The 16653-nt window shown below is 45.1% G+C and overlaps 1 protein-coding gene across 6 annotated transcripts in view; it reads right to left on the reverse strand.

The window, feature by feature from the left end:
- Nucleotides 1-16653, reverse strand: part of SIL1 (SIL1 nucleotide exchange factor) — a 181838-nt gene that overhangs the window by 125631 nt on the left and 39554 nt on the right. For 3 of the 6 annotated variants that reach the window (XM_075900131.2, XM_075900129.2, XM_075900130.2), the window contains exons 2-3: nucleotides 8914-9028; nucleotides 1717-1855 (exon numbers count right to left, since the gene is read on the reverse strand). In XM_075900131.2, coding sequence (XP_075756246.1) covers nucleotides 1717-1855; nucleotides 8914-9018 — 244 coding nt within the window. In that variant the 5' untranslated portion in view covers nucleotides 9019-9028. The remainder of the gene's footprint in view (nucleotides 1-1716; nucleotides 1856-8913; nucleotides 9029-16653) is intronic. The other 3 variants (XM_075900134.2, XM_075900132.2, XM_075900133.2) reach the window with 1 other exon arrangement.

Genomic DNA, 16653 nt, shown 5'->3' on the forward strand with positions numbered 1-16653 from the left:
GTATCATCTCAGTCAAGCCATACCCCCTAGCAAACATCAGGTTATAACTCCATTGCAGAATCAAGCAGGAGATGGCACTGATCTGAGAGGGAGAAATATTCACTTCAAAAGGAGTTTGGAGTAAATTTCCTTTTGGATGGTTTCTCTCCGAACTAATGTCCCAGTGCACACATTCTTCTTGAAGTCATTTGAAAACGTGTGTGTCTATAACGAGTACACATGCCCTTACACTGTGTTGTGTTGGACTTTTCCATGGACTAACGCAGCGAGAGCTAAGCTAGAGAGCACACAAAGTAGTAGCTTTCTCTCTGATGGTTCTGCTCTCTAGTCCTCTCAAGTGCGGATTTCAAAACTGGATTCCTCACCACATACTAGAATATGACAATTTTATTGCAGAGGTGCCTGTCATACTATGGAGGGGTCTCTACAGTACTGCCCAGCTGGTGAACATGACCTACAACCATCTCCTGCCCCAATAACAGCAGGATAAGGACAAAGCTGATCAACAGCTACTTTCTACTGCTTGTGAACTCAAGCAATCAGCATTCTGTTCCATCACGCAAGACAGGAACACAAATCAAATATTATGCCTGCAGGCATTCATGCTGCATACTTGCAAATACATATATATACAAACCAGTGTGGTGGTCAGACTCTTGGGAAGCTGACAACGAAGGCCTCAGAGTCACAGATTTTGGATATCCCTCATCTGAGGAGTCTATTCTCCACTTGCTGGATATGCATAGCCATCATTAACAGAAACAACATGTGAAAGAAGGAGAGACTAGAGTCTCAAAATTAAAAGCACGAGAATCTGTACCGGAGACAGTCTTTTATTTTCTTTACCATAAAGCATTTTTAAAAGTATGAAATGTAATATACTTTGTGAACTGCGTGGCAAAAACACAGATTCTACCTACAGTCACAGAGCTCGTACCCAGGCTGAGAAAAATAGATTGATTTATATTTTCGGTTGGAGTCCACTGACCATTTCAAGTTTACAGGCTACGTCCAAGAAGTCTTTGGGCAGCCACTGATTCCACTGGTGCCTCTGTTCAATTGCCCAGAATGTTATATCATGGGACAATTCCAGCAACCAGAAGAGCCAAAATAAACAGGGGGTAACCTTTTAAAAGTCCGATATCAAATCGGGCACATTGAGCCAGAATTAAGAAGCATGAAATATGTAACTTTTAGATTTAAAGGAATACAATTAGATTTGAAACAGCTAAGTATTAAGAAAGCTTTCCTCTTTAAAAACTGCACAATATTACACTTACTACTCTGAATAGCAAGTTTGCCACCAAGCAATAACTCATCAACCCACATCGAGACCACAGAGACTAGAACAGCATGTGTCAATGAACATATACAAATTATGTTTTGATGAACAGAGAAAATGAAAACACTTCTGAACTAGTCATGGAGGCACATCACCTACCACTTCTCTCAGACTGCTCAGTTAGTTTGAAAGTCCTGAAAGTGAACTAGGAAAAGTTCTTGAAATGAACAACCACCACTACACCAGATTTGGTTGTAGTCTTGTTTCCTTCACTGAAGCAGAAAGCTTTTGTTTTTTCCACATCAGCATCTCTTTGTTTAAAGATAAAAAAATGCTATTGAATTTGATGGTTATTTTTCGTTTCTATGAAGTTTCTGTCAGTGGCGTCTGATGTAGTTTCAAAGGGACACAATAATTCACTCTCAGTACATTACCTGGACGGACGGTTTGCCACTGATGTGTCGGGTAAAACACTTCTAGGTCTTCAGGATCAAGATCATCCTCTGCTATTGACTCAGCACCATTCTCTTCTTTTAAGTCACTCTCTTCTGTTTTTGTGAGGGCAAACTCCTGCTGGACACAAGACAGACAGTTCATTAGTAACTGGACCTGACTTATGTACTGTTACCTGAGAATACGTTCCTTAGGTTACAAAATTTTCTCCTCTCCAATAAGTTTTCTTTAGACACCTGAGATTCTCTCTTTGTGGATTTAAAAACATATTTTTAGTAAAAATTAAACCAGCATAACTGTTATGACATTTATGTTGAACTAAGCAGTGCATCTTATTTCCTATTCTAATACAAGCTGCAAGCTACAAGCAAGAGTTAACAGAGCCACAGCTATATTATAGCCCAGGCTGGCAGCACTGCATGTTAGGAAGGTTGTAGGACACTTCCCATCACAAAGACGGTTTTCAGTAGCATATAATTTTGCAAAACTAACTGCTCAACTGAAATTTTCCACACTATGTAACAGCCTCAGAATGATTCTGTTTGGAATATTTCAGCCAAAACTGGCCATTTCCAAGACAGTCTAGGGGAAAATAGGTTGTTTTGCCTATATTAAAAAATTCTGGCAACCTTTTCTTTGAGAAGCTCCAGGGGCCCATGTTTAGAGCAGGATTTGACATTTAGCAAAGGGAGACCCTTCGAGTCAAGAACATGCCTTTGGCCGTTCCTTTGAAAATCCACCCATATTTGACCACACTATAAGCTTTCGGAGAAAAAACAATCAGAGTTTACATACGCTCATTAGAGACTCGCTAGAGCTCTACGGTTCAATTCCCTGAATATTTCCTCCACATGGAGCATTCTTAACTCTGGTGCTGAGCAGAGCTTTCCCTGCAATTGCAACCCTGGGCTGCTGTGTGCAAGAACCTGGACCCAATCCCCACGCACCCACCACTGGGCCCAGCAGCGCGGTGAAGGGAGATGCCGGATTGGAATGCAGATCACACAGAGCTAGATTTGGGAGGGAAGAGAGAAGATCTGGTCAAAGAGCTGGGGAGAAGAAGGAAAGGGGGACTGCAAGCCAGAGAGCAGAGACTGAGTCTGGCTGGGGAAGACGACAGACTGGGAACGGGGTAGATCAGTGGTCACCAGCCAGTAGATTGGGATCTACTGGTAGATATTGGAGCCTCTGACGGGTGATCCTTGCCAGCACTTCAGCTGCCTCTCCACACTGCTGCGCACCTCCTGCCCTTTGCCGTGGAGCTGCCCCTCCCACTGGGGAGCCTCCTGCTTTCTGTGCAGGGCAGGACAGGGAGTGCAGGGGTGCTGATGTCAAGGTGCCCCCTCCCAATCTGTATCCTATCTCCACAGAGCAGAGAGGGGGGCACAACAGGACTTGGGAGGGAGTTTGCTGGCTGCTTTAGGGAGTGGGCATGGGTCCGGGCAAGCCTGCCTTAGCCCCACTGCACCACCACTAAGGAGCCACCAGCAGGAACCCACATCCTGAATGCCTACCCCAGTCATGACCCCCCTCCCCCTGCAATCTAAACCCCTGCCCCAGCCCCGAGCACCCCTGCATCCAAACACTGTCCCAGAGCCTGCACCTAGAACCCCTCCTACATCCCAACTGTCTGCCCCAAGAGCAGCTCAGCACCCCCTCACACTCCAAATCCCTTAATCCACGACCAGAGCCTGCACCCCAACCCCAGCCTGACAAAAGTGAGTGAGGATGGGCAAGAGAGGGAGAATGGAGTGAGCAGGGGCGGGGCCTTGGAGAAGGGGCGGGATGGAGGCGGGGCAAGGGTATTTATATTTGAGGTAGATCTTGGGATTGCACTTAAATTCAAAAAGTGATCTCATGCTCACAAAGGTTGGCGACACTTGAGGTAGAGTGTCACAGGGTTGGGATTCCAGAGGGGTGAAACTAGGACTTGCTGGCCCAGGAGACTGGGACTGGAATCAGAAGCCCGGGGACTGGAGGGTTGGACTAGCTAAGTGAGGACAACAGGCTCTGGATGAGAGAGAGACAGGAATGGGACGGGGATAAGGAGTCAAGTGTGGAGGGAACTGGCAGAAGAGTGTATGCCTACTAGAGCACACTTCCCTTCAGTGGAGGGAATGGAACTCACATTTCCTGATCCAAACTTTCCTCTGCTGTCAACCGAACTGTGAAACCCACTGAAAACGTCTCATCCCTATTTAGCCCTCATCCAGGTAAGACGCCTGTGTACTACAGCTGTTCATTCCAACTGTGATCACAAGCAGCACACTTCTATGCAGACCATCAAAAGCAGAGATGTGCAATAATTTTTGATTGAGGACACTCCAAGAATTTGGTAAGTGGTCAAGGGTCACACTCTTATTAATGGAGGAAGTGCAGGTCTGGGGTGCAGACGCGAACTCAGAGTAGGAGATTGGGAGTTGTGATTTTGAGCATGGGATTGGGGGCCAAGGTGCAGGAGTAGATATGTGTATGGATGCTGGAGAGGATACTGACCTGGAGGAGGAGTGCAGCAAAGCGTGCAGGTTCGGGGAAGGGTGTTAGGACTTGGAACGAAGATGCAAGGCCTGGTTGAGATTATGGGTGCAGGAGCAGGGGTGTAGAGGATTTGGGTTTCATTGGGCAAGGGTACAAGAGGGGGAGCGGAGGGTTGCGGTAGGGATGTTAAATTTAGTTTAACTAAATTGACTAGTCGATGGATTTTCTATTGATAAGTGGGGGAGCAGCAGGGGGGTTAACCACACTGCAGCGCTGCCTTTTAAATGTATTAAGAGCTAGCAGGGTCTTAATACATTTAAAAGGCTGAAGCACAGCAGAGGGGACCCAGCGCGAGCGGAGACAGCTAATTCCCAACTCAAGGCAGGTCCCCCCGCTCCCTGCACTGCGCACCAGCCTTAAACGTAAAAAAGGCTGGAGCTAAGCAGGAGGATCTGGCACAAGCCAGGAATCAGCTGCCCCAGCTCAAAACAGATTCTTCCTCTCCCCCCCCCCCCCCCCCCCGATTTCTAAACATAATAAGAGCTAACAGGTTTGTAATAAATATAAAAAGCTGAGGCACAGCATCTGGGACTTGGCACAAGCTGGGACTCAGCTGCTTCCCGGCTTGTGCCTGATCCCCCACTACCCCACCTGTCTCCTCTGCCCCTCACGGAGACAGTGCGGGGGGAGGGGCTAGGGGCGGGAGGGGGAGAACAGCTTTTAAGCCGACTCGCCCCAGCACCAGCTTCTGCTTTCCCCCTCTTTGCTGCCTCCAATAGAGACAGCAAGGGCCGGGAAGCGACTAGTCAAGGGACTAGTTAACTATCCTATAAGCTTTTGCTTATCAGATAGTCAACTAGTTGCTTACATCTCTAGGTTGGGGGGAGGGAGGGACTGGGATGTCAGGTGCAGGAACCCCGCTCATGAACCATGTAGGTATCAACAGAATGCCACATAATGAAATTTGTTTCTTCATTTTGCTTTCAAAAAACACACAACACAACACACACACCCCCACTCAGAGGTTAGGCAGTATCAGAATTACAATTGCCTGCACATTACAAAATAGGAAATGCCAAAAGTAAGGTACAGATCACCTTAAGTCTGGCATTTCCTAACTTCTGAATGTTTGACTTGCAAACCTTATTGTTCTTTTAACAGGGGGCTGACAGGAATGCATAGTTATATTGAAAGGAAAGGACCATTCCCTAACAAAAATGAATTACAGATGTTTTGTAACAATGCAAAGACAGTTGCAGTTTTAGAACCTCTCATCACTTCTGCACATTAAGCTAATTTACATTATATTAACAACGCTAAGTAATTAGCTCTTGCTTGAATAGTAAGGTGGTGAACAGATCTGATGTGTGTGAAGGCCCAGACTAATGGAGGGCAAGCAGGAAAAGTTTCCAATCAATGAGATCTATTAGTTTGTATAACAGACTTCCAAGGAAAATAGTGGAAGTCCTATTACTTCAGTCACTTAAAACTGCGTGGGACAAAAAACAATTAACAGTATGCAGTAAGTAACAGCCTTACTCTGGGAGATGAGACACTAAATCAGATGTGATTCAATATGTCATTTCATCTTAGATTTCATAGGAACTGCCCCACAGTTAGTCTAATAACCTGTCTCCATTAGTGACCACTTCCAGTCACTTCACAGGAAGGTACCCAAACAAAAACACACCCCACACTATCAGTGGACAATTTGTAAACCTACCTATAAAGTTTCTTCCTAATCCATCAATTTGGCTCATACCTCAAAACAATAGGCTTTATACTTGTTACCCTTATAATAAATATTGTAAACCCTTAATAAATAATAAATTAACTGAAAATAGGGGACCGAACTCTGCATTCACCTCTCTTACCAGCTTCAATGGAAGTTGTGTATTTATGTTTAGTTGGAGAATTTGGATGTTTGCATTTACATGTATATGTTACACAGTTTCTAAAAATAATTCTGAGTGGGAAATATATTAGTCTGTGGCTCTGAGCAACATGTGTGCAGTTAAAAACAATGGTGATAATATATTACAATGGTTGAAAAGCTATAGAACCATTTTAAAAGTCAAAAGGACAGAAATTTGAGAAGTGCAGGGAAACTGGAGCTTAATTCCTACTTTTGCTTAGTGCATGGATTAGAGGATTAGAACCGTTGAGATTAAGACAAATGGTTACAGTTTAGTTCCAACCATAAACATAAGAAGTCAGCTTCTGTTGATGAAAGTGAGTGTTAACATTTTCTGAGCCAAGATTCAACAAAGCTAATATAAATGAGTCACAGTAGTTATTACTTTGCTTATTTATGTTGTTAGATTATTATCCAAGAGGGATTTAATGATACACAGGCCCATAATAAATTCACCAACATGCCTCTTAATTTTATATCTGTTGAAACACATAATGGAGACAGCTGATGTTTACGAATGGTCTCTGTTCAATAAGAGTGCTGCAATCTAAACTGTAAGGAGTAACAGTACGTGTCTTTCTTCATTTAAACAGTTGCTTCAGCTGTTTGGCCTGTGATCACTTTATAACTATCCCATTTTCACGAACACTCTAAATACCATTAACATTTGCTGTGGTAATGAAAACTGGCAATTATACACAAGCAACAGTTCACGTAGTAGAAAATATAAAGTACATCATTCATTGCTAACTACTTTTGTTTGACTTAGAGAATCAAAAGGGTAGAACACACAACAGGTTCTATAGAGGAATAGGGACATTTCCTTAGAGCAGTGGTCTCCAAACTTTTTTAAGCACAAGATCACTTTTTGAATTTAAGTCAGTCCAGGATCTACCACAAACCCAAATATCCCTGCCCCGCCCCTTCACTGAGGCCCCGCCCTCTTTACTCTGTAGAGATGGGGTACAGAAGAGGGGGACAGAGTGACATAAGTGCCCTCCTGCCTCTGTCTCCCACAGCCTGCACAACAAGCAGGAGGCTCCCAGGGGGCAGCTCTGAAGCTCCAGGCAAGGAGCAGAAGGGCAGTGGGGAGAGAAGCAGCTGAAGTGCCAGCACCCGATAGCCTCCCAGCCAAACCAGTCAGGATCACCTGTCAGAGGCTCCAAGATCTACCGGTAGATCCTGATCTACAGGTTGGTGACCACTGCCTTAGAGTCTGATATTAGGTTAACATTTGAGATTATCCCCAGTCCAGGAGGCCAACTGCACCCCACATGGCATTCCCTGGGCCTCATCCTTCCTTAGGCTAGAAGTGGCAGAGACCAGCTCCAGGTGCTCTTCCGGGCTGGCAGGCAGCCTCCATCACCACTCCCCTGTGACCAGGCAATGGTCCTGCCTCTCCTCAGGTCACCACTACCTGCCTGCAGACAGAGAGGGCTCTGTCTGAGAAAAGGATGTGCTCAGTCCCTACCCAGCTGAGCCAAGGCCCGTGTATGGCGTGAGCCTTGCAAAGCAATAAGGTGCTGGTAAATGGACATCATCCCCATCTCAAGGGATGTCTACCCTACACACCATGCCTGAGCTCTGACCCAAATTTGAGCCCACACCCCTCCCACCCACACACAGGTCAGTATGACTCAGGTCAGCAAGCATACAGGACCCTCGTCCTAGACCCCGGACGTGGGGCTGGGTCACAGCCTGAGTCCTGCTGTGAACTTGGGTCCTAGCCTTGTAGTTCTGTAATGTGGGTGCAAGTCAAGTCCCAGACCTGAGTCACGAGGACTGTGTAGTACAGCATGGGTGCATTAACACAGCTGAGGGACCTAGGCCCAGCAATTTTCAGCTCAGATTTATGATGTAGTGTGGACATTCAAGCATGGGCTTGGAAACAGAGTCCAGTACACTAGGTGACAAAGCCACAGGCTTAGTGTGCAGTACAGACATGCTTTCAGTGACCTCTGCTGCACAGGTGTTGCAAGGGGCCCAGAGCACTCGATTTCAGAACCCATGAAGATGCTTGGGCAGCTTGCTTCAACGTACTATGTCATGCTATCTGTAAATGCAGGCAGATGGCACTGCGTTGGTTACAGTTGGGAACATGTTCAAGCTTTCCTTTGCAACCAAAGAACTAGACATTTTTTTAAAATGAAAGTTGAAGTTGCATCCCCAAATCTGGGTCTCTTAATTTCTGGCTGTTCAGCTTGCACCTTTACACAGATGAGTCCACACAGTTCCTACTCATTCAACTCAAGTCTGAAAAAGAGTCAGGCTCAAGGTGTGTCGATGAGAATCTAACACGCAAAGGGCCCCAAATCACTCGCCACTTTTGAAAACGTGGGCATAAGAGATGTCTCCACAGTTACACAAGGATCAGAAGCAAAGTTGGGAACAGAACACTTTTAACTCCTATTCCCTGCTCTCACCTTTAGGCCACACATTTAGCTTTAGTGCTTGTCCTAATGAAAAGTTTTAATTGCAGATGTTTAAATAAAACAAGGTATAGGTGGCAAAGTATGAATATTGCCTGACTATTGCATGTTTCTTGTCCATGTCCTCTTTATTACTCAGCATCAGGTGATCCAGGTAGGCTTACTTCTTCTAACTTTTCTAAATTTTATACCATAAAACAAAGACAAAATGATGCAGAGATGGAGGTGATGCACTAATACATGCAATTCCAGGAGAAATAAACAAAACTACGGTCACGCCCCCAGTAACAAGTAATTTAAATGATTTCAATGACTTTATATAGTGATCTTCTGCTCTTAGAGTAGCGCATACTTACTGGAATTCTGTCACTTAAACATGAACAGAAGCACACAGCAGAAAGCAGCAAAACCAGCAAGTTCAGTTTCGCAGCAATGGACAGGAGTCCAATGCAGTAAGACATTGCAGTCAATCTAGAATTCAAAGAAAACAAGAACAATTATAGGTTAACACACATTCTTCACAGTTTTCAACATTTATTATACCATGTTCTTCAGCTGAGTATCATAATTATTAGCTACACAAGGCAGGGGCAGTAATATCTAGCCTCAGATAACAAAAAGGAAACGCTTTCAAGCTACATCAATCTGGACCTGAAGAAGCACCCAGGCAGCAAGTTTGCAGGTAGCTAATTTTGGCTCTGGCATAAAGGTCTTTTCACACCCCAGCTGCGTTTTTGTTAATGTGAGGTAACGTATATTCTACCTCCAAATGCAGGTGCTGCTCTCTGTGAAGTATCATTCACAGTCCTGCAGCCCTTACTCCGGCAACAGGATAGATGTCAGTAAGAGGTCTGCCTGAACTAGCACTGCAGATCTGGTCTATGACCAGTGCCACCCGTTTCTCATCTGGTACGATACTATTGTGGCCAAATCCCATCAATTTCTTGGGAGACTGTTGTGTGATTTCAGCCAATGCCATCTGCTTTGCAGAGAAATGGGCTAATAGATTCAAATGCTGACCAAAACCCACATGTAATTTCCATTCCCCCTCCCGCCCCCCATTTCTTACAGCAATTTACCCCCATAACAAAAACTGAAAGTCTGATAAGAAGTTCACTACAGCAGTGACAGAGAAAACTTTCAGCTCACTAAAAATAAGACTCAAATGTACCGATAAGACTGGTGACAAATCACAACACAGTTCTCTACAGGCTACCAGATGGAGCATGCAGCATTCCAGGCAGGCACAAAAACATTTCATGTTTTTTGTAGGTTACAGGTATGCAGGAAGAGTTATATGCTAAATGCAAGGGGATATCTTGCCACCTTGCTGCAGGACAGAAACATTCAGATGTAGAGAGACATTTTCAAACTAAATTTTAAAACAAACTTTTGCCCCCTCCACAAACATGGCTTTGTTGGAGACTTCATAAAGCTTGGTGCATTTTTTTAAATGTTTAGCTGTTGAATTTGCTTTGTTCTTACATCTTGTAACAGGTGACAAATGGAAAGATGTGGATCTATATATGGTTCTGAACAGATGATAGGATTTGCAATAATAAAACTTGTCTTACAACATAAAAAAACCTAAGGACATTTGCACTAGTGTAATTAGGAGTGTAAATTTCCCTAATACACAAAGGGCCTTTGTTTTAAATTACCCCTCTACCTTTTCTCATACAAAATTAGGTACAGACACCCAGACCCAGAAATACTTCGGTTCCCAAGGAGCAAGTGCTCACGTCATAACACGCAGTGTTTTTAGTGGTGTGGCTCATCCCCAGCTGAGCGTTCCCACTCCAAGAAAGTTCTGTTCAAAAGCTTCTGAAAACCTCGTCGGTGCCGGTGGCTACAGTGACAGCGCTTCCATTGTGCTCTCTATTAGCAGAGACATTTTATGACGTTTCCATTTGTGCATCTGTAGCCACTGCACAGCTCAGCGAGCGCAGCCAGCAGAGGCTTAGGTGACAATTCAAAGGAATTCAGTAACAAGAACATATTTCATTAATTCCTCTTGCGGCTGGGTATGCACCATTCTTTCGTGTTCTAACTCTAACCGTGCAGCGTGCATTATGTTCTCCAATAACTCTATCAGAAACAACACCTGAATTTTGATCAGCCATGTTATAAGAACACAGATCACGGACTTCTCGTGTCCTTATCGCAGGTTAAGGCCAAAAGGGATCATGATCATTTAGTCTGACCACCTGCTCACCGCACCCTCCCCCCTCCCCCCCACTCCTGTAACAGACCCATAATGCCTGGCTGAGTTACTGAAATCCTCAAATCATGATTTCAAGTCTTCCTGTTACAGAGAATTCAAGTTTACGCTATTTTACTGCAATCGTGTGCAAGCTGCAGTTTAGATGTTAAGTGCAAGGGGATATGTTCTCACACCCCAAAACCTCCAGGCCCTCTGTCAATCTGATCCAGGGGAAAATTCCTAAGAATGGCGCTCAGCTAGACCAACAGTGGACAACTTGTGCAGGCAGTCCTCTGGGGCTGCGCCTGTGCCCTGCACACCCGTCTGTCCCTCTGCCCCATGTGCCTCTCCTGCATTGGGACACCAGAGTCCCATGCTTCCTACTCCTCCCTCTCCACACTTTTGGAGCACATGAATCACCTGATTCGCACCTGTGCCCACTCTGTGACCTAGGTACGGAATGGGAAGGGTTGCAATGCTCAACGTGAGTCGAGGCCCAACTTCCCAAGTAGGGAAATTAGCAGGTCTGAGCTCACTCCCAGCCTGTCCTTCCCTGCGCAGGCATTAGGAGATCAAATTCCATCAGCCTTCTTCCACTTCTTAGCCAGAAACAGAGAGGTATCCTGCCGGCTCGCCAACAGCACCAGCTGGGCACGACACACAGACACCATGATGCTGAGTTGAACCTTTGCTCCAGAGCCGCAGTGAGCACCGACTCCTTGCCTAATCTCATGCTTTTTAGTCCTAGGTTTAAGGACTTACAGATGTCATGTGGCTCTCTGACGGGTCTAGGGCATTTACAGTGATCATAGGGCTTTAAGCCGGATGGATCCCAGCTGGGACTAACAAAACTCTATTACTATTTACACTAATTGTACAAGGACTGAAGCTTCTATGAATGAAGCGTAAGCAACAATAGTAAGTGCAGCAAACTTGCTGTGCACGGTCACTAGTGACAAGAGGGAACTGAGAAGCAGGTGGGCACCCCTTATAACACACCACTCCAGGGCTGCTCCCCTACCAATACTGCAGAGGGAAGAACTGGCAAGCACAAACCCCTAATGTGGGATGGACATAAGCAAGCACTGGAAGAAAAATCTGACAGGATGGAAGTAATCTACCCCAACATCCCCAGAGTCGGGTTTGTTTTGTTAATACCCATCTCTGTCTAGATGACACGTTCGTATCCACTGTGGGCCCAATCTCTGAATACTACTGCTTGAAGAAAAAGGACATTTTAGCATAAGCACAGATACATAAACTAGTCTTCATTATGATAGGACGGCAGAATATTATTTTCGCAGCACTAGGACTGTGTCTAAAGGGAGATCCTGCTTCCTATCCTGGAAACCCCAAATACAGAAATTATGGCAATGATTACAGTTTGGATGATCAATATACAGAATCTGGTGATTTTATGTATTGATAACCATGGGGACCTAGCAGATCTCAAGCGACATGAATTCTCAACTCTGAAATGGTCACCGCTCCTACAGATTGGTCTTTGATACCTGAAAGAAGGGAAAATGTTGCTTGAAAACAATTTTGGAACAAATGCTCTGAACGTTGTGAGGCTTATTTAGCTGAATTCGAAAGTACAACAGTTGGTCTGAGAGAGCTCCCAACTTCATCAGCTCCTCTGACTGGAGATAGTGATTAGGAATTTGGCATTAACGGATATCAAGTATGACAGCACTTGCCACGGGGTATGCCATAACTGGGGTATGGCTGTTAACTATTGTTTATTTCTGTAAACGTGTAACTGCTAGACATTTTAGCAGTTACATGTTTACACGCAGGGGCGCTGCTGCCTCTATGAAAGCCGGCTTTCCAGCTCCTCGTGGAACAAGGTGTACCGGTAGTTCGGAATAGGAAGCCTAATCCGAACTACCTAGTTCGTGCCGCGTGTAGCCGCGGGCATGGAGTCCGAACTAGCAGACATTTAAAAATGGCGGCACCCGGCAACATGCAAATGAAGCCCAGGAAATTCAAATCCCGGGCTTCATTTGCAACTCCGGTTGCCTACATTAACCACCCTAGTTCGAACTAGGGTGGTAGTGTAGACATACCCCAACATCTCTAAACTGGGGTAGTGCTGTAAGAACTTTCTAAGGCTGAGCTGTAGAACTCTGCAGGGCTGGCATCAGGACAGTTGTCCCAAGAAAGCCTTTACTGTTGGCATTTTTGCACAAAACTTCCTTATTTCTTGAACTTGCAGAGAACATTACAGTACAAAGATGTGACCTTTTGCTTTGACACTATCATGCAGGGACATTAGAGTCCTCCTGGAGGAATACAAGACTACGTTTCATCCTTTAATGGGGTTAAAACATGGACTCTGCTTCAGCCAATAGAGTAAGTTCTATTTGTGGACTTCTCACTAGGCTACATGAGACTTTTATAAATCATTTCATCCACATAACCACTCTGAATCAATCTGGTGCTGGATGGAGCACTGGGTTTTGGCAACTGCAAACTTCCTCTGCCAGAGAGAGACAGTGACAGCTGAAAGTTAATCAAGCCTGAAAACCATAACCTCTTCAACAGAAAGACAAACTGTATCATGGTTCCCAAAAGACTCTCTTAAACTGGATTTTTGTTTGTGTCACCACTTACTTTTCTTTATGACCAACTTTGTCTTTTGTAAACATTTTTCTGACATCTTGTACCTAATGGTATAAGTACCACATCTTAGATCTTGTACCTAACGGAATTCACTCTCAGCACAGGCCTACGACTGACTTTTCTGGCACCACGGGTCTGCGTTCCATCATGAATCCAAGATATTCCAAAAGCCATGGTCTTGTGTGTGTGCATTTCGGCTCCAGCATGCTCTGCAAGGAGCTCTGATTAGCAACGTTTTCTAGGAAGAAACTAGGAGTAAAATTTCCTTCTCTTGTAATACACCAGCATTACTATTACCATTATCCCAGAGCTACTTGCCAGATCAGTGGCAATGATGAGGACTGCAAGGTTACGGGACCACCGCATGCAAGCTCTGTAGAATGAGACTGTGAAGATGAGCTCCCGTTAGGAACTTCTTGAAATGTTTCAGATGGAGCCCTGATCTGTTTGCTCCTGATTCTCTAAGGCCAGAAATAGGGTAGGGAACAGCCCTTGGTGGGAATGGGTTTTATTGGTCTAACGCGAAGTAAGCGATGCGTGGTTTCATTCATGGTCTAGCATTTCAGAGGGTGGTTTGAGATCCCCAAGACATTTGTTAAGAAGGAGCAGTAGACCTAGTCACTTCCTTCTTCCTCTGCTTTTTCTTGGCCTCCCTCACCCCCCGAAGCCTACAGCTGCACCGTCCTCCACTGAACACCTCAAAGGGAAGCACAGCTGGTGGACGATCTCCCCAAAAGGGAAGGAAGCTCCAGCATAATGGCTGGGTATGAGAAAGACACACTATTGAGACAAACTAGGAGTCAGAAATTGGAAACACAATGCTGGAATTTCCTTCAGAAAAGCCCTGCTGCAAGGAGGGTTCAGCGAGCTGCCTGCTGTTGGGGTGGCAGACAAAAAGCAGGGGAAAACTTCCAGAGGCAGGTATCCCACTGCAGCCAGTGACTGACAGGTCTGGTTCTGCCCCCAAGATGCAAGCCAGATGAAGACAGATGCTGTGAAGCACAGCTTGACCAACCCTAAAAACATTTAAGTACGAGTGTAATTACTCTAATTACTCCAATAAGCAGTTCCCAATGACAGCTCACATGAGTAAACTTATGCAGGTGCTAAAGCTTTTATAGGATCAGGGCCCAAATTCAGTGGTTGTAATCAACAAACAGAAGGAATGTGGGAAGAAGAAGGGTAATCATGACAGGAACATGTGATTACATAGACTAAGTGTATAAATAGATAGCACTGAGTCACTCAACTTTTATAACTATGGCTAATAAATAATAGGTAATAATGCCTATAGGCTACTTGTCTAGTCTTCAGCTAGCATCAGCTCTCAACTTATCTACCAAACACGGAGTTCAAAACACTGGCAAAGATTCTCCTCTCACTAACACTAGTACAGTTTCATTTAAGCTAGTCGGGATGTACAGTTGTAGCTGAGAACAGAATTTAATTTTGTATTTCTCATGCAATAGTCTGCGAAGTCAGTGAAATCCCAACTAGGCAGGAAGGATTTTCCACAATCCCCAGATCACATTTTCCCATCTTTGCACTAGCACTACCCTAGGTCTAGGGATGTAAGTGACTAGTCAAGTAGTTGACTACCCGATAAGCATATGCATACATCTCTAGTTCTCTCCAGCTCCGTCTCCGCAGTCGGGGGGGAGGGAGAGGCAGAGGTGCAGCATTCTGGGATCCAGCACGAGCTGGGTCTGGGACCTACCTCTACTGCAGCTCTGCACTTTAAATATAGTAGGAGCCAAAATGCCTGTGCACCCGGCTCCTACTACATTTAAACTGCAGAACAACAGCAGGGGTAGCTTCTGGACCCCAACTCCCCTTATCAACTAATCATGTAGTCAATACAAGTTGTATTGATGTATGATTACTCAGTTACCTGCCTCTTAACATCCTTAATCAGGTCCACCAGCCGTAACATCTTTGGGAGGGCTAGCGTAGGCTGGGGTCAGGCATTTTTACCACTGGATCACTTAGATCTGCTCTGAGCAGGACCAGAGACAGGAGACCTGCAGGCATTCCAACAATTACAATGGCACACAGACAGCATAAAGAGCAAAGCTGGATGCTGCTAGAACACACCAGCTTCAGAAGAGTGCAGCAAAACTATTCATTTCCATGAAAAGCCTTGTGGCTGGGCTTTTTTAAAAGACAGCAGATAAGTCTTCCCTCTAATTCCTGTATTTTGTCTCCCACAAGGCAGTGTTTATTTACAGGTTTGTGTTGCCCTATTTAAGTTGACCATGGCCTTTTAACATAACATGATCTGCATTCAAGAACACTTAGTCAGAAAGATCTAGCTATCCTCTTGCTCACTTGCTCTGTCAAAGCCTGGAGCTCAGAGATTTCTTATACTCAGGGCCAGATTAAGGGGGGCAGCTAGCCGGGCAGCTGCCTGGGGCATGGCGCCCCTTACCATGTCAATCAGGTGCCGCACGCCTGGGGCGGGGCTGCACATGCGCCGCACGCCCGCTGCCCAGAGCACAAGTATGGCTCGGTCCGGCACTGCTTATACTGTAGCATAAACAAAACAGTGTGTTTTCCACACTGAAACTAAGACCTTCACAAACTGTCCCCCTATGTTTCTAACATAGGCTGCATAATGAGATACATGTACAAGTCAGAAGAACACATACTGTGCATTATGACTTCATAACCCACACACAGTGGTTAATGCTTGTGACTGTCTCCGTTTTTCTAAGGCTGTACACATATCTTGCCTTGCTGCCTGCATGCTGCCACATTGTGTGACAGGGAAAGGCAAGCATGTCTTTCATCCCTTGCCCCTTAATCCAAATCTTTTAGCTTCACTCTACCTTTCCAGCGTATTATGAATGTGTATTGCAATAATATGTAGGAAAACCAATCAGGGATCAAAACTCCATTATGCTAGCACTGTGCAAACACAACAAAAAGAACCACTTCTAAGAGCTCACAATGATGCGTAAGATGAAAGACAACAGGTGAGTACAAGAGACAGATGGAGCAGCATAAGGAACAGTGTGATGCTACTGACCAGCATGAAGAGCAGTGGCCACAGAACATCAGCTACCTAACACTTGTCAAGATGTTTGCAGGCATTGCAGCAGAGGAGAGTTCGAATGAAGACAGCGAGCATATAATATTCCACAGCTTGGATTCCAGGGCAATGAACCCAAACTATTCCTGCATTACAAGGTCTCATGACTCGACAGGGCAAACACACGCCACCGGACATAGTCAGAGATGGCACTTCCAGAGATGGCACTACTTTGGC

The sequence above is a fragment of the Pelodiscus sinensis genome, chromosome 16 (genome assembly GCF_052426305.1).
Source record: "Pelodiscus sinensis isolate ZL-2025 chromosome 16, ASM5242630v1, whole genome shotgun sequence".
Lineage (NCBI taxonomy): Eukaryota > Metazoa > Chordata > Testudines > Trionychidae > Pelodiscus > Pelodiscus sinensis.